Raw genomic sequence first — 19321 nt, forward strand, 5'->3', positions numbered from 1 at the left:
AAGGTCGCTTTGTAAGGTTAGTTGGTCAGAAGGAGAGAGGATTTGCTTGTACACTGCACAGTCGTCAGCAAAGAGACGAATTGTGGAAGATATGCCTGAAGGAAGGTCATTTATATAGATAAGGAAAAGGAGAGGGCCGAGGACTGAACCCTGAGGGACACCAGAAAGCACAGGTACATCTGGGGATAGGTGGTTGTTGCAAGTAACAAATAACGTACGATTAGTCAGAAATTGAGCTATCCAATGGATGACATACGGGTCCAGGTTAAGCAGATAGAGTTTGTATAGAAGCTTAGAGTGCGGCACCATATCGAAGGCCTTGCAAAAGTCTAAGAAAGCGGCGTCAGTCTGATGATTATTGTCCGCGTGGAGAAAGATGTCGTGAACAAAACTGACTACTTGAGTTTCACATGAAAAGAGGTTTCGAAACCCATGCTGCAAGTGATAGAAGAAGCATTTTTCTTCAAGGTACTTAACTACGTTGGAGTATGCGTTCGAGAATTTTACATACTATAGAAGTGAGTGAAATGGGGCGGTAGTTATTAACGATGTGGCAGCTGCCTGATTTGTGAATAGGGACAATCTTCGCCAACTTCCAGTCCTGCGGTAAAGCAGAATCTTGGAGTGACTGAGTAAATATGCAACATAGAATCTTGCTGGAAATAGATCTCGTGTTGTATAGAACCTTCGTGTTAATAGAGTCGGGACCAGCACTCGACGACAGCTTAAGTGACTCAATGATTTTACAAATGCCATGAGTGCTGATATGAATGGGGACCATAGGTGACAAGGCGATTACTGATAATGGAGTTTGGGTGTACCCGTTATCGGTGTTGAAAACGGATGAAAACAAGGAAGCGAAAGCGTTGGCGCAGTCGCTGTCGGCGGGTGTCAGTTAGACTGATAAGGTGGGATTTTGATGGAGATAAGATTTTCCAAAATTGTTCTGGTTTATTCGTCAAGAGAGACGGGAAGTCGATGGTAAAGAACTTATGTTTCACTTCCTTGATCGAGCGCCTGTATTCCCGTTCACAGTAGTGAAATTTAGCCCATGATACTTTGTCGCCAAGACGCTTTGCTTTCCTAAATAAGTGCTTTTTCTTGGTTAGCAAGATTTTAAGACTTTTCGTGAACCAAGGATTGTGATCATAAGATTTCACTCTTAACTTTGGAACATTGTACTTGGTAAGGTAGTTTATGTTGTCACGAAAGAGGGACCAGTTATCCTCAATGGAGTGAGGCAAGGTGCCATGAAATGAATTTTCATACAGAGCTTCAAGACCCTCGTTGATGGCTTGGAAGTTAGCTCGAGCATTGTCGTATATGGTTTTATCGTTGAATTTATGAACATTTGGACTACTTGAAGAGATATCTTAGAAAATGGCCTTGTGGTCACTGAGACCATCAGTGACATGCAAAGACGTGATGTGCTCAGGATGGGAGGTTAAAACCAAGTCAAGGGTTGATTGCGTGGCATGAGTTATTCGGGTAGGATGTGGAACGACATGCGATAGATTAAATGTAAGGCATAAATCCACAAACAGTGTCTCTTGTGAACTCCGGGAAATATTGCCGTGGAGCAAGTCCCAATTTATTGACCGTATATGTATCAGCGTATATTGAAAGTGTATATTACTGTATATGTATCGGGGCAGATTTCAAGCTTCCTGAGCGCGAACAAACGGTGATCTCAGTTGTCTCGCGACCTGCACGGAGAAAGACACCGACTGTCACACACACAGACATCTCGAAGGCTATGCCCATCTTTGTTGATGCACCCACGAATCCACAGGAAGACTGCCGAAGCTCTCCCACCTGTATTAAGTACCTGTAGCTTGAACTAAAAACAGTTTAGTGCACACTCCACAAAACGAGAACAGCTGATTGCTGCTTTCATGGGCGCGGCCATACGAGCGGCCATGCGAGCCGAGAAGGACAGTTCAACAGAGGAGCAATTTTAGGTGAGTTCTAACGTGGCGCCAGTCGTCGTTGCAACAATTTCCAGAGTGAACCGAGCTCGATCAGCTCAGATAACGCCTTTTTTGTTCTTTCTCTTTTTAGTAATACTTATCATCCTTTTTTATTCATTTCCAATTCTAATTCCAATTCCAGCTCAACCGCTCAGCGCGCTGACACTAGTGCAACGTAGAGTCAATAAATCTTTCGCTTCCTCGCTTCCTTAAGGAGAAGAGTACTTGAAGTGATTCCTTTTTTCCCTGTCTACGTTCCAGAAACATACGGTTTCTGAGCCAAGACAATATAGGTGCGAGCGCAGTTGACTTACAGAAGTATCCCATACAGATCCCGTACCGTGAAGACCACCACCCCAAACGTGGTTGCCACGGTTTCGGTTTTGGCCATTTGCATGTCAAAATTCAGGGATTGATATTTTAATACACGTACGCGTTTCAAAATTTTTAAACGTGGATTTTAACTAGGACAGTCTCTCATATCGGTATCTGGCTTTTGTTCAAGACGTCCTTATTAGAGTTAATTAATGAATTTAATTGATTAGTCATCCTTATTAGTCATTATAGTCTCTCTTGGAAAAGATACGCGCCCGTAGAACTCAACTGTGAAAATGACGTGCACTCGTGACTTTTTTATAAAAGTTTGTCCAAGCTGAAACACACACACACACAAAATAAACGGGGTGCCACAAAGGCATACTTCGTGGTCGTAGCTTAATGGAGATTTTTTAAAATAAAACAACTAGGACTATGTGTACATTAGTTTCGCACGTACGCGTACGCGAGTGGAGGAAAACCTTATCTGCAAGGTATTTTGGCATTCTAATTTCCATAATTCACTAAGGTGTATTTTTTTTTGTGTGTGTGAAGCTGTTTTTCTTTCTTCGAGAAACAGAAAGAGCAGAATTGCTGGCAATTGGTTTAGATATGAGATGAATCCTTCATCTATATGCTTCAAATTATTATCCACAGAGGTGACATTTGTTTTTAGTGCACCGTTTCAGATTTTCCATTATCGAGATACCTCGCTCGCACTAACTCGGAAGTCGGTAAGGGGGAGCGAGCCATAACCTAACCTAACCCAACCTAACCTAACCTAACCTGAAGGAGAGCACTGCTGGACATGGAGTTAGAGATTGAGAAGTACGGCATTTTCAAAGAGGTCCTCGGAGGGAAAATACGGGGGGGGGGGGGCAGAGCCAGCACCGTGAAAACTCGAGGAGCGGTGGACTGTTCCCCCTGCCCCCACATTCCGATTTATACCGAAACTAAACAGGAGCAGCTTCCCAAGCTAGGGCTCCGGAACGAACCGACAACAGTAAAAAACAATAAAAGAAAAAGAAAAAACAAGAAAGAAAAAATGGGAAGGAAGCACAAAAAAGATATATTCGCTTGAACCGCAACGGGTCAAAAAACATATTGCAAACTCGTTTTTCTTGTGCCAGTCATCGGCATTTTTAGCAGCTTTTCTGGACCGTCCGTGATGTGGATTACAGGCCCAAATAATCACAAATGAGCAAGCACGCGCCCTCGCTGCTTAATTTTTGGTCACTTTACGTCGTTTGAAGTGCAAATTGTTGCGCCTACCACTAGCGCCACATTCGCGTTCAAATTGCTCCTGTGTTGAACTGTCCTTGTCGGCTCGCATGGCCGCGCCCATGAAATCGGCAATCAGCTGTTCTCGTTTTCTGGAGTGTACACCAAACTACAGTGCCCTAGAAGAGTATAGTGGAAAGAGCGGAACCGGTTTCAGCCCGATAGCTGAGGAAGGACGAGCGGACGGCCGCTGCTGTCGAATTCCCGAGGGGAAACTCTGAAGCGCCTATGTCCGCTGCAGCGTTTTTGCTATTTTTGCGTGGTTTGCGTGATGCTTTGGTGACTCCGAAAGAAGGCGATGTGTGACGCATCAAAATAGTGAAGCTTCCTGTAAATTTTGCTGGTATTTGAATGTGCTAGTCCTCGATGGAGAAGAAGAAAAAGAAGTTAGAGACACATTGTTTCGCGCCCTGTTGCAAGACTGGCTACCCGGGTAGCTTTCTGTCGAGCCTAAAACAGCTGTGGGCTTAAGGGTCACCATGGCCAGCACGATATCCCTGATGAACTACTTAACAAGGCACGTCGGGTATAAGTTCATCGTGACATCACGAAGTCAAGATCTGCTTGACAACGTTTTTCATCGTGAGGCAATCCTCAGGCTGTCACATCCAACACCACAACAGTTTTTGATAACTGTTTCTTGCCTTAGCTTTTATAGTATGGCAAAATCTGTTGCAAATGGAAATGCGGAGCCTGGTGTGTTAGATGCTCTGCTCAGTACAAACGGTATAGAGGAATACAAATGCACAAAGCAGACTCTGATAGACAAGTTCATTGGAGATGGTGACCTCAGCAGCGCCGAACTTGTAATTGAAAAGTCAACAGACCATGTCGCATATGTATCCTCAAGAAGCGACCAGAGACTAATTTTTTATATAGCTGGCTATGTTGCCAGAAAATTCCTGTCTAAATCAAAGTGTGACATGTGTAGAAAGTTGTTGCTTAGTGACAAGAATGATGTACAGAACCTGCAGGCAGCTCAGCTGACTCAGCTGAAAGATAAGGGGCGCCTGTTGTATCCATCAGGCTTTATGCTTAGGTTCGTGGAAAATTTGGAAAACGTGTTTACCAGCTGCTTCAGTACGCAGGAACTTCACCATGAAAGCATTATGGACGTCATTGCACTTCTTCATAGAACTCTACAGGATGCCATTGGTTGCACTGAACATAGCAAGCAACTGAGTGCTGAAGTTATGGTATTTTGTGTCACCACTAGGCTTCATTTTTTTGTTAAGTCACTGAATCGAGCCAAAGCACAGAAACGCGACTGTGCAAAATATCCGAAGCTCAGTCGCTGCACAAAACTTGTCATTTTTACCTGCCAGTAATTCATTTTGTTCTTTACATTATGTGCATACAATGTTGCATTTAATTGCAGTTTCATTGTTTTTTTATATATTCATACTCTGTGGTCGTTATAATCTTGTGTCTTGTACTTATCAGCCAACTTTACACCGTCATAACCTGCGATCATTCCATAACTGAAAGCATAAACCTGTCTCCCTCATTGCGTGTGCTTCCTGTTTTATGTGGCATATGCCGGTAGAACTATGTCGTGTAGTCAAAGTTTTTGAAAGAAGTAACAAGGAATAATTCACAGAGAGACACGCACACACAAATAACAATCATAGGAAGTGCGATAACCCAATACGCCGGCGCCAGTTTCTGCTCGGGGTAACTACGCCAGCGCCCCACAGCGGCATCCGCCTCAAGAGCCTCACAGAGGGAGCGTCGCATTTTCCACTACAATCTTCTAGGGCACTGTAACCAAACTGTTCACAGTTCAAGGTACAGATACTTAATCCGAGTGGGAAAGCCTCGGCAGTCTTCCTGTGGACTCGTGGGTGCATCAACGAAGATGTGCATAGTTTTCGGGATGGCTGTGTGTTCGACAGCTGATATCTGTGCGCTGAACTAACTTCTATTTTTTTAAAAACAACTTCAATATATTGCAGTTGTAGCGTGATAGTTTCCTTGGTTTTGTCGCATATTGCGTTCACTTCATCTGCTTTTTCTTTTCGGCAACTGGTGTAACCCCCGCTTTGACTATTGCGGCCTCCCTAAGGTTTATGTTTGGAAACGCTGATATTGTTACATGTGACACATTGTAGTGTACTGCAGCCAGCTTCACTGTTTGACTGATAATTTGCACGGTTACTTCTTTAATATTATTTGGATTACTTTCATCTGAGACTGTACCATTAAATAGGATAGGAACCCATTATGGTTCAGAATTATTTTTCCTTTGCAATGTTCCCACACTGAATTTGATGACAAGTTGTCTCTCATTAAATTCCTTTTGGGTTGTATTTCACACTGCTTACAGCATAATGTGAGAATGAGAAAATGTATGCTTCACATGTTCTCAGCATCCTCTACAGCAACTGCTCCTGGGCTTAAAATCCAGAAACTACACACGAAAAAAAAAAAAAAACTGTAGAACAGACGACACATCAAAAAGGACACGACAAAATGATTGGGACTGTGTTATGCTATACTTTTTTTTTGTGTGTGTGTCTCTGGTTCTGCATTTTTGTGAACATGTGCCATGTTGCCGGCACCCTTGCCCTCTTGTCACAAAAACACCCTCAGACATAAAAATGCAGACAAAAAAACTAGAGAACTCCAACTTAACATAACAAGAGAGAACAAAGATGGGGACACAGGAAGCTTCTAGAGTCTCGGAACATACGCAGTGACCCCTCGGTTTTCCCTTCCCCGAACAATACTCCCATCTCCTTAAATAATGACCGGTTGTGCAATCACTCATTCAGTTTGGCACTGATGATGTCCGTCGCATGACGGATGAAACGTCTGAGTAAACCTTGTTATTTTGTTATGTTAAGTTGGAGTTCTCTACTTTTTTGTCTAGTTATGTCGTCTCCCGGCTTTTGGAGTATTTTTGCATAAAGATGCAGGTTGTGAGAGGCACATAAACACTGCTTACATTCCTAACCTGTCTATCACAAGACATGTGAAAGGATTGCCAAATTAAAATTCAATAATACAAAAATGATTCTGAAACATAATTCCAATAGAAGGGAGAGTAAACACTGGAATAACAGGTAAAGGTAAAGCACTGAAGTGTTGGCATTCTTCTGATGTGTATGATATACTGCTCTATTTAACCCATGACATATATGTTGTCAAACATTAAGTTCTTGCATCCAACATCAAGATGCTGTACCTATTCCATCTCAGCGACTCGTCTTTACACGGACACATGGCACACCATTTTGGCACAAAGATTTGATATCTCTGCTTGTTGGACATATCAAGCAAATACTGTGCCAAAATTGTGTTACCTACATGACATACTGCTTTGCTGAGATATGTTACGGGAGAAATACTCCTGAAGCGATTAAAGGAAGTGCATACGAGTACATATGCTTTGCAAAGTTGTTCCAAAGTTCCAAGTGTTGAATTGGCAAAGCATTAGTCATCTCATAACAAAGTGGTGAAAGAAACTAGTGAGAAATGCAAAGCCGCAAGCACTGTTGCATGGCCATGTTCACAATGGGCAATGACGCTTTTCACTTTGCGTACCGCGGACTGACTATGCTCAATGAGTGGTTTGCAGTATCTATGATTGATGTAAGCCATGGCAACTACCGATGCACTTTGCAGAGTGTGCAATGATGTGAACACACAATCTGTCACAATGTGAACACAATGATCTTTTGTGAACGAGACAAACCTCAATATATTCCCACGTAATTTTGATCCTACAATTAATTGAGTTGAGGGTTTCAGGTATTTAGGTGTGTACCTCTCTTCTGATATTTAGTGAAAATCACACATTAGTTACGCATCCTCTAAGCCTCTTAAAAAAATTCTCTTCTTGAAATGGACACTAAAACTAACTTTCGCAGACAGTACACTGCTGGCATACAAAAGCCTTGTAGAAAGTGCCTTAGAAACGGTACAAATGACATCATACTGTTCATCATAAAAACAAATGACATCATACTGTTCAACAGTGCCACCAATTTGACACAGTTGAGCTACGCTCAAAGCTAGGGGGGACGAGTTCGCATAAAAAAGGCACGGTCTTGAGGGGATTATGGTGGTCTTTGACAGAGCATGCGACTTTCGGTCCTACTTTTCTTTCAAGAGGAGGCAGTGAACAAGTGCCCATTCCTGGAACCCAGCCCTCCCCTTCCGATTTGTTTCGGTATCAGTCTGTCTACCAATGTCATGATGACATTTATATTCTGTTGAGTTTCTTACATGCTGTCCAGGACATATATGTATGTAGGTAGGTATGCCAAGAATTTTTTATATTACGAACCTTTTTTTGTAGTTTGAATCCCTCGAAAAACCATTGCACAGCACCAGAACACAAAGGCTACACAATCATCCAGAAAAAGTAGTACAAAATTTGAGGGTACTCTACTCTATCTTCCTCTGCATGGTATTGAAAACTGTGATGATTCCAAGTGCTCATCGTCTTGGCCGAGATTCTGTAGCAGATTTATCAGCCATTTGTGTTCCTATTTGTGGTACTGTGGCAAACTAGTCACTCCACTCACATACCAGCATTCCTAGGTTACACATAACATGTGGTTGATATACGAAGAGGGGAGTCAAGTCCTGTAGATCGCATAAACAAAATACAGAAACCGACACTGAAGATTTTTGTTTAAGTTTAATTTGTACAAGGTTTCGCATGAAGGTCCACGCTTCCTTAGGTCCTACCTGAGGAAGTGTCGGTTTCTGTATTTTGTTTATATAACATGTAGTTATAAGTAGATGGGTAGAAATCCAGCGAACCGGTAGAGATGTAGGAAGGGAGTTGCCTCAGGACAACTCCTGAAGCAACTCCCTTCCTATGTAGTTATAAGAGTGGTTTAAACCACCTCACAGAAGCTACAGATGCTGTTCATCAACTTTATTTTGAGATGGACAGAGTTTCATTGCCTGGGGCGGTACTCTACCCCATAGCTGCTTGTGGTATGAGGAAGGAAATAATGTCCCATGGAGTCCAAAATTGCCAAAAGAGCTTCGAGAGCAGGCATTCGTGGGCTCGATTCAGCTATAGGCCAAGAAATTTTAGAGAGAGGGGCAGGAGTTCAGATTATTGAGATCTCAAAATGGCAGTTTCGAAAGCTCAGTAGTGTGGGCAATGACAAAGAATATACTCTGGATCTTCTACAGCACTGCAGTGATAGCACCTGAGAGAGTCAACTTGCCTCATGTGGTAATGACACTGAGCTGTAAATGCCCCATTGAGTCACAGTGCACCACACTGGCGAGAAGTGTTTTGTGGCATTCAGAAACCAAGCTCTGGGCCAACATTCCTCAGTATAGACGGGACGAAAACGTCAGTTGTCCATTGACAGGAACACTATTTAAACAATCCATTGATATGTTGGTGAACGAGATCTGCTTTCTACATGACCAGTAACATTCCTTTGCTATCTTTCACTGTGATTTAATTAAACACATCGCTCATGTGACGGCGTTCCCGGCACAGTTTTACCTTGCTAAACCACTTTTCGCGGCTCTTATCAAACATAACATTAGCGGTTCTTCGTAGGCCGAGGCCGAGGAAAGCAAGAGACGTTTCCATGATGTTTACGTGATTACCGTCGTGACAAATGGTCGACACAGCAGTTTTGCGGTACGTTTTATATGTTGGCCATCGTGGACATTTTTCGCTACCAGATTGCCTGTCCAAAGCAGCTACGACTGCATCAATGTCACTTCAACAATGAATTCCTTCATAAGTTCCACGCGCGTGTTAGCACACCAAGTCGTTACACGTCTGAAAAATACCTGACGAAATCGGCAGAAGACACATATGCTTTATTAAAGCTTGCAGTGATTATCCTTTTTATGCAGCACATCACACAACAGCACACAGCTCCGTCGTTACTCCATTTTCTCTAATAGCCTCGTACCCAATGGTAGCCGAACGGCCGAACCTCTGAAGCGTTGTTTTCCTAGTATTCATACGCGTAGTTATTTACGCCTCTAACTTAATTAAATTAATGAATAATTGAGAGATACATGCTGAATACGACACACAATTGCATAAAGACTCGTTATTCTGGAGTGTGACCCTCTTAAACACTGATTTTCTCACGTAAAACCATGCTTTACACTGGACTGCATAGACCCATTGTGATTTATTTTGACAGCTTGATTTTGAAAGGATTGGAATTTGAAGGGTGGATTTCTTAGCGTGGATTTCAAAAGTTTTATTATTAAGAGTGGGTAACAGGGCACACCCCACAGCGGTTTGCCCCTAGGATGGATTTGTGAGCCAAGAAACCCCATGATACAAAACCTCGGTGCATGTCTAGTTTAGCGGCACCACTCATTTGAACATTGAAATTTACATACCTGAATAAATTATCCACGATGGATCGTAATTCATAATAAATAAGCGGCGGTCGGTTCCACAAATTCTTCCAGAGAGCATTCTCCTACGGAAATTTTGGGCATCGGAGCGAACGACCATGTACATGCGCCCGTTGTTTACAAATGTGTACCTTCGCCCTCCTCCTCTCATCTTCCTCTCCTGTACCCCCTTGCCCTTTTCCAAGGAATTCGTTTGGCTACCGGCTAGGGAGGGAACGTGTGATAACAGCTACCATGTTCCTCGGTACGCATTTCTCGAGTTAGCTGCGAACCGTGTTACTTCTCAGTGCGTTCATGGTGGCGCCGCAGGTGACACATGTTCCACGTTGCAAAGGGCATGGAGTGGTCGCTCCACTGTTTCGCATATCCAAGTGGCGGACTTTCTTAACATCTCGTGACTGAAGGAATGAAGTTCCGAGAACGGGGGATTATTTCCAAGGTGATACGCGGTTGTGGTGATAGAATTCTATAAAGGCCCGAGAGATTCGAATAATCTTTTGCGGAAGCCAGCTACCTGTCTTTCACTGAAACATCTCTACGCGTTTTCCATTTCTCTAATGTCATTACAACATTCCACAAAACAACGAGTTTTAACTGGGAACTTAATTTGTATACGTTCGTATACTGCCGGCTGCCTTATGACATTATTTCAACTTCTTTTCTTTTCTTTTTTTTTTTGTAACGGGAGTGGTTACTTTGCGTTTTATATATTTGCTTATTTTTTGGAGGCAGGGAGCGCGTTCCTGGTAACCAAGTTGTGTGTGAGGCAATGATTACTATTTTGATCAATTCTGCACGAAATTAAAAAAAAGGAGGGGAGGCGCTAAGATGCCAGATTGACACGATCACTAAAGTTGGTTTATGCGAAGGACGCGGTTTTATTTTTTCAGCGGATTACTTCGGTCTTTTTCGAAGGCTTTTGCGTCTTCGTGGGCACTTATATTTTACACATAGTTTCATGCTTGCTCTCATGTTAACATTGGCAGCAAAAAAAAAAAAGAAGAAGAAGAAGAAAAAGAGAGATTGATTGTAGCGTGCTCTCTTCCTTGTTTATTCGTTTGTCCTCCATGCCGGAAGTGCACCAGCGATTACCGTGTTTGACAAACTATGACGCCAACGCAGAATGAATCATCAGTTATAAATCCGCCACCTTCCATGTCTTTCACTTTGCAAAATTTACGTGCACCCCATCCAAGGTTAAAAGATGTAGTCGGCCTGAAGAAAACATTACACTCATCCTTGTGGGAAGCATTAAAGTCTGTTACAGAGTATTCAATATTCATCTTGTCCGTTGGATGGAACAATATAAGGGTGTAAGGAATGGAGAATAGCCACTTCAAAAGAGAATTCCTCCAGCTCCGACAAATGGTGAAATACAAGCTGAGGTAAAGGACGCCATCTCGTTTGTAGATCTCTACTCTTAACCCTACAGGGTACCCACAGAAAACGAAAACATCAGAACGACGAAAGGCAATCTTTCCTTCTCCTTCCTTTCGAAACTCTGAAAATCCATGTATCTGACGGGAAACTTCGTTAGCCTCAGACAACCATACAAGATGTAGACTACTCGTAGCTTCTTCCATAGATTTCATTTTCTGGTTGACGTCGAGAACTACCCTCGCCATTGGTTTCATTTCCTTCGCTTCCGTATCCATGTTGATAAACTTCATCGCCTCCTCTGAATGCTGCAGTAACACATGTAGGTCTCGTTTTATGTTCTCCAGGTTTTCGTGGCCGTCGTCTAGCCGTGCCAACATACATGACACATCGGCTATGCTACCTCTAACGCACTGAAGACATCGAGACACATCATTTGAATTCGACTCTACGCATTCCTTCGTTCTTCCAATATCCGAGGAGAAGTTGATAACCTTTTCAGTGATTGCAGAAAAGTTATTGTGAGTATCTTGCAGCAGTTTTTCTAGTAGAATGCCTGTCTTCGTAACCTCACTGTAAGCTTTTGCCTGTTCCTCGTTGCGGTAATGAAACTGTCTGGCGACATTGCTCAGCTCAGCAGCTGCACAATCTTGTTTCTCGAGAATTTTCGACAAGTTCATCTTCGAATCTCCCAACGACGTTTCCAGTGTCCTGTTCACAGCCTCGTCGGAGATTCTCCATTGCTGTCGCACTTGCTCATGGAACTCCCTTCCAACGTGGCTCAGTGTAGTGTCTAAGTGTTCCTGTTTCTCGAGAATTCTCTTCAGCTGCTGTTCCATTGAAGTCATCTTCTCTCCGTTTTTTCTTACTGAGGCCAACATCTCCTTCTGGAACTCGACAAGATCACCATGGAAATAATCCTCACCAGGCAAAGAGCTCCTACGTTGGCCGCGTTTCGTGTAATGGTTGACAATCTGCCGAGGAAGCACCTTGGCATTGCAAAGCTTGCACGTGACAGCTTGGAAATTGCACTCTTTCAGGAAATTATGCTTCATCTCTTCTACCGTTCCAACGAAAGTACACCCATTCTTGCAATTCATGCAAAATATCATTGCGTTTCAACGTAACGTCTTTCAACCTTTAACATTTGTACACAACTTTCGTCGAAGCATTCTTTGTCCAGAGGACATCTTCGACCACGCTTGAGTAGACCGTCGTAGCAGATTTCGCGTAATGCATGGGAACATCGTACAACGTACGTCTCACCCGGAACAACGTTGCATAAACTGCAAGACTGAGTCGGAGGCAGGTCTACAAATTCCACGGATCGCCAATCCAGCGTTTCACACACTCCAATGATGTATTTTTCGGACGCCATCTTCTGGCACTTCAGCCGGTTTTATCTCCTTCACTGAGCTAGTCGTTGACAAATACTGACCCAGCAGATACCGTTGCCATTGGATTGAGTCATTCTCATCTCTCTGTCCAGCTCTGATAACTCTTCACGCTGTCGCCTTGTACACGTTTCAATGGAGATGACTGCAAACACTTCGCAGCAATGAATCCTTAAGCACTGCGTATCTGACGCAAAGCTTGAAGTCCAGTGATCAATAGCATAGAGTTTCTCTTAGATAACGTCGCTGTCGGGTCGGTTGGCCGGGTTGGGTTGGGTTTCTATCTCTCGGCGTGATAGCCTGTAACAGTAGTCATTGTAGATGTAACTTTGTATTTGTTGATGTGTCTCCAGAGCAAAACGCATTTCCTATGAAAAGCATGTAACTGGAGTAGATTTACACGAAAGTCTATTTGTGCCTATTGCCATTTTTTTAAAATGTGATAGCATTCTTGGGATACCCCCTCGGAAATTCCTGTTGTACACTGTGGAACACTTTATTCACAATGGCGTGAAATGTAAGTAAGCATGGATGTGACTTGACGAGATTGATCTCCCATATACCTGTGCAGCAGCGGAAGGGAACTGGTGATCACGTTAATATAATCGCTTTGTAAGTCACAGTAGCAATTAACAGTAATAATAATAACAATGAAATACTCAAGAACACAAAAAATAGAAGGAAGTTAACGTCTATATTGTGCAAACGCTTGGAGGGGAATATAGGGTCCTGTTGCCGGTACTCCAGAGGGAACACTTGAAACAGAAAAGGAAGGAAGAGAGAGAAAGACAGGGGGGGTCGATGAAAAAAAAAAAAAACGGCAATGAGCATATATAATCACTTTATAGAGTGACTAGCATAGCACATACGTGTATATTGGCAGCAGTCGCGGTTTGTAGCTCTCGCGGTGTTCGGCTGTCGCGTTTTTTGCCTGTTGCTGTTTTCTCCAACTCGCGCTCTTTGGTGTCGTGATGTTTCTTTGTCGCAGATATTGCCTATCGTGATTTTTGTTTTCCGCTGTTTTTGACTCGCGATTTCAACCCTGAACGAAGACAGACGAAGAACCTCTCTTTCGCAGGTACATCAGTCGCCAGACCATAAATAATCAACACACAACCAATTTGTTCATTCAATTCTTTTCTGCGTTATTCAGCACCCAGACAGAGTGTTTCAGTAACAATGTCAAGAGGATAAAAGAAGGAAAGCGCGTCACAGAAAATGTGTGATCAACGATATTTGTCTGTAGCGAGGGAAACATGCCGAGTCAAAATGTTCTTTTTCACTTTCATCCGGCCTGACTTCACCACACCCACAGCTACCGCTAAACTTCGCGTTACATGAGTCGTAACCGTCCTGCAATTTTTTTGTCACACATAGAAACGCGCATGTAGGGTTGACCACACCGTATTACAAAGTACATACAAATATTTTCCGCTTCGAAGGTTATAGATTGATGACACGGAAAGAGACGTGCAAGCTGTCATTCGCCTTCAAATTATATCAAGCAGCGAAGCAAGGGGGACTCACTATCTTCTCAATGATTCAGATGATGATGAAGGAAGCAATATAGCAAACAAAACAACAGGTATCTGAAACAACAGTGAGAGAAAACATCAAGAGGACAGGTCATCGTTTTCGGGCTACGACGTACTACGCACTTTTCTCTTTGTGTGTTTCAGAACTCTTTTGAAGTGACCATTCTCCATTCCTCACACCCTTGTATTGTTTCATCCAACGGTCAAGATGAAGAAGAATTATAATGCAGGAAAAAAGCCATTACAGAAACAAGTAAGTCGCACTGGACGTGTTTGAAATTAAAAATTACAGATTAAGATGGCTTATATGGCTGCACGCAGAGAAACACACTCACGGAACGATGCGACAGCGCCAGAGGACACGTGTTTCGCCGTGTTTGCGGCTCGTCAGCTTTGGGTAGCTGAGCATCGTTTGGAATTGGCAAACCAGGGGTCGGTCAGCGAGCGATATACACCCGGGAGGGTGACTGAGCACTCCTCAATGCCACAGTGCAAGCCAGTGAATTATAATGCAGGAAAAAAGCCATTGAAGAAACAAGTAAGTCACACTGGACGTATTTGAAATTAAAAATTACGGATTAAGATGGCTTCTATGTCTGCACGCAGAGAAAGAGATACTCATGGAACGATGCGAGAGCGCCAGAGGACACGTGTTTCGCCGTGTTTGCGGATCGTCCGCTTTGGGTAGCTGAGCATCGTTTGGAATTGGCAAACCAGGGGTCGGTCAGCGAGCGATACACCCGGGAGGGTGACTGAGCACTCATGAATGCCACAGTGCAAGCCAGTGAATTATAATGCAGGGAAAAAAGCCATTAAGGAAACAAGTAAATGACACCAGACGTGTTTGAAATTCAAAATTACAGGTTAAGATGCCTTCTATGTCTACACGCAGAGAAACAGATACTCATGGGACGATGCGACGACACCAGAGGACACGTGTTTCGCCGTGCTTGCGTCTCGTCAGCTCTGGGTAGCTGCGCATCGTTTGGAATTGGCAAACCTGGGTCGGTCAGCGAGCGACACACCCGGGAGGGTGACTGAGCACTCCTCAATGCGACAGTGCAGGCCAGTGAATTATAATGCAGGGGAAAAAGTCATTAAGGAAACAAGTAAATGACACTAGACGTGTTTGAAATTAAAAATTACAGATTAAGATGGCTTCTATGGCTGCACGCAGAGAAACAGATACTCATGGAACGATGCGACAGCGCCAGAGGACACGTGTTTCGCCGTGTTTGCGTCTCGTCAGCTCTGGGTACCTGCGCATGGTTTGGAATTCGCAAACCAGGGGTCAGTCAGCGAGCGATACACCCGGGAGGGTGACTGAGCACTCCTCAATGCCACAGTGCAAGCCAGTGAATTATAATGCAGGAAAAAAAGCCATTAAGGAAACAAGTAAATGACACTAGACGTGTTTGAAATTCAAAATTATAGGTTAAGATGCCTTCTATGTCTACACGCAGAGAAACAGATACTCATGGAACGATGCGACAACACCAGAGGAAACGTGTTCCGCCGTGTTAGCGGCTCGTCAGCTCTGGGTAGCTGCGCATCGTTTGGAATTGGCAAACCAGGGGTCGGTCAGCGAGCGATACACCCGGGAGGGTGACTGAGCACTCCTCAATGCCACAGTGCAAGCCAGTGAATTATAATGCAGGAAAAAAAGCCATTAAGGAAACAAGTAAATCACACTGGACGTGTTTGAAATTAAAAATTACAGATTAAGATGGCTTCTATAGCTGCACGCAGAGAAACAGATACTCATGGAACGATGCGACAGCGCCAGAGGACACGTGTTTCGCCGTGTTTGCGTCTCGTCAGCTCTGGGTAGCTGCGCATCGTTTGGAATTGGCAAACCAGGGGTCGGTCAGCGAGCGATACACCCGGGAGGGTGACTGAGCACTCATGAATGCCACAGTGCAAGCCTGTGAATTATAATGCAGGGAAAAAAGCCATTAAGGAAACAAGTAAATGACACCAGACGTGTTTGAAATTCAAAATTACAGGTTAAGATGCCTTCTATGGCAGCACGCAGAGAAACAGATACTGATGGAACGATGCGACAGCGCCAGAGGACACGTGTTTCGCCGTGTTTGCGGCTCGGCAGCTTTGGGTAGCTGCGCATCGTTTGGAATTGGAAAACCAGGGGTCGGTCAGCGAGCGATACACCTGGGAGGGTGACTGAGCACTCCTCAATCCCACACTGCAAGCCAGTGAATTATAGTGCAGAAAAAAAAGCCATTAAACAAACAGGTAAATCACACTGGACGTGTTTGAAATTAAAAATTACAGATTAAGATGCCTTCTATGTCTACACGCAGAGAAACAGATACTCATGGAACGATGCAACAACACCAGAGGACATGTGTTTCGCCGTGTTAGCGGCTTGTCAGCTCTGGGTAGCTCCGCATCGTTTGGAATTGGCAAACCAGGGGTCGGTCAGCGAGCGATACACCCGGGAGGGTGACTGAGCACTCCTTAATGCCACAGTGCAAGCCAGTGAATTATAATGCAGGAAAAAAAGCCATTAAGGAAACAAGTAAATGACACTAGACGTGTTTGAAATTCAAAATTACAGGTTAAGATGCCTTCTATGTCTACACGCAGAGAAACAGATACTCATGGAACGATGCGACAACACCAGAGGACACGTGTTTCGCCGTGTTAGCGGCTCGTCAGCTCTGGGCAGCTGCGCATCGTTTGGATTGGCAAACCAGGGGTCGGTCAGCGAGCGATACACCCGGGAGGGTGACTGAGCACTCCTCAATGCCACAGTGCAAGCCAGTGAATTATAATGCAGGAAAAAAAGCCATTAAGGAAACAAGTAAATGACACTAGACGTGTTTGAAATTCAAAATTACAGGTTAAGATGCCTTCTATGGCAGCACGCAGAGAAACAGATACTGATGGAACGATGCGACAGCGCCAGAGGACACGTGTTTCGCCGTGTTTGCGGCTCGTCAGCTTTGGGTAGCTGCGCATCGTTTGGAATTGGAAAACCAGGGGTCGGTCAGCGAGCGATACACCTGGGAGGGTGACTGAGCACTCCTCAATCCCACACTGCAAGCCAGTGAATTATAGTGCAGAAAAAAAAGCCATTAAGAAACAGGTAAATCACACTGGACGTGTTTGAAATTAAAAATTACTGATTAAGATGCCTTCTATGTCTACACGCAGAGAAACAGATACTCATGGAACGATGCGACAACACCAGAGGACATGTGTTTCGCCGTGTTTGCGTCTCGTCAGCTCTGGGTAGCTGCGCATCGTTTGGAATTGGCAAACCAGGGGTCGGTCAGCGAGCGATACACCCGGGAGGGTGACTGAGCACTCCTCAATGCCACAGTGCAAGCCAGTGAGTTATAATGCAGGGAAAAAAGCCATTAAGGAAACAAGTAAATGACACTAGACGTGTTTGAAATTCAAATTTACAGGTTAAGATGCCTTCTATGTCTACACGCAGAGAAACAGATACTCATGGAACGATGCGACAGCGCCAGAGGACACGTGTTTCGCCGTGTTTGCGTCTCGTCAGCTCTGGGTAGCTGCGCATCGTTGGATGCAAACCAGGGGTCGGTCAGCGAGCGGTACACCCGGGAGGGTGACTGAGCACTCCTCAATGCCACAGTGCAAGCCAGTGAATTATAATGCAGGAAAAAAAGCCATTAAGGAAACAAGTAAATGACACTAGACGTGTTTGAAATTCAAAATTACAGGTTAAGATGCCTTCTATGTCTACACGCAGAGAAACAGATACTCATGGAACGATGCGACAGCGCCAGAGGACACGTGTTTCGCCGTGTTTGCGTCTCGTCAGCTCTGGGTAGCTGCGCATCGTTTGGAATTGGCAAACCAGGGGTCGGTCAGCGAGCGGTACACCCGGGGGGTGACTGAGCACTCCTCAATGCCACAGTGCAAGCCAGTGAATTATAATGCAGGGAAAAAGCCATTAAGGAAACAAGTAAATGACACCAGACGTGTTTGAAATTCAAAATTACAGATTAAGATGGCTTCTATGGCTGCACGCAGAGAAACAGATACTCATGGAACGATGCGACAACACAAGAGGACATGTGTTTCGCGGTGTTTGCGTCTCGTCAGCTCTGGGTAGCTGCGCATCGTTTGGAATTGGCAAACCAGGGGTCGGTCCGCGAGCGATACACCCGGGAGGGTGACTGAGCACTCCTCAATGCCACAGTGCAAGCCAGTGAATTATAATGCAGGAAAAAAGCCATTAAGGAAACAAGTAAATGACACTAGACGTGTTTGAAATTCAAATTTACAGGTTAAGATGCCTTCTATGTCTACACGCAGAGAAACAGATACTCATGGAACGATGCGACAGCGCCAGAGGACATGTGTTTCGCCGTGTTTGCGTCTCGTCAGCTCTGGGTAGCTGCGCATCGTTTGGAATTGGCAAACCAGGGTCGGTCAGCGAGCGGTACACCCGGGAGGGTGACTGAGCACTCCTCAATGCCAAAGTGCAAGCCAGTGAGTTATAATGCAGGGGAAAGAGCCATTAAGGAAACAAGTAAATAACACCAGACGTGTTTGAAATTCAAAATTACAGGTTAAGATGCCTTCTATGGCAGCACGCAGAGAAACAGATACTGATGGAACGATGCGACAGCGCCAGAGGACACGTGTTTCGCCGTGTTTGCGGCTCGTCAGCTTTGGGTAGCTGCGCATCGTTTGGAATTGGAAAACCAGGGGTCGGTCAGCGAGCGATACACCCGGGAGGGTGACTGAGCACTCCTCAATGCCACAGTGCAAGCCAGTGAGTTATAATGCAGGGGAAAGAGCCATTAAGGAAACAAGTAAATGACACTAGACGTGTTTGAAATTCAAAATTACAGTTTAAGATGCCTTCTATGTCTACACGCAGAGAAACAGATACTCATGGAACGATGCGACAACACCAGAGGACACGTGTTTCGCCGTGTTAGCGGCTCGTCAGCTCTGGGCAGCTGCGCATCGCTTGGAATTGGCAAACCAGGGGTCGGTCAGCGAGCGATACACCCGGGAGGGTGACTGAGCACTCCTCAATGCCACAGTGCAAGCCAGTGAGTTATAATGCAGGGGA

General features: G+C 44.5%; 1 protein-coding gene across 1 annotated transcript; it reads right to left on the reverse strand.

Annotated features, from left to right (window-relative positions):
* Positions 1-11020: 11020 nt before the first annotated feature.
* On the reverse strand, positions 11021-12364 carry LOC135369108 (TNF receptor-associated factor 2-like). Its single transcript, XM_064602773.1, has one exon. It carries the CDS (start codon positions 12362-12364, stop codon positions 11021-11023), a length of 1344 nt encoding a protein of 447 aa, XP_064458843.1.
* Positions 12365-19321: the final 6957 nt, after the last annotated feature.

Source organism: Ornithodoros turicata, chromosome 9 (genome assembly GCF_037126465.1).
Source record: "Ornithodoros turicata isolate Travis chromosome 9, ASM3712646v1, whole genome shotgun sequence".
NCBI classification, from domain to species: Eukaryota; Metazoa; Arthropoda; class Arachnida; order Ixodida; family Argasidae; genus Ornithodoros; species Ornithodoros turicata.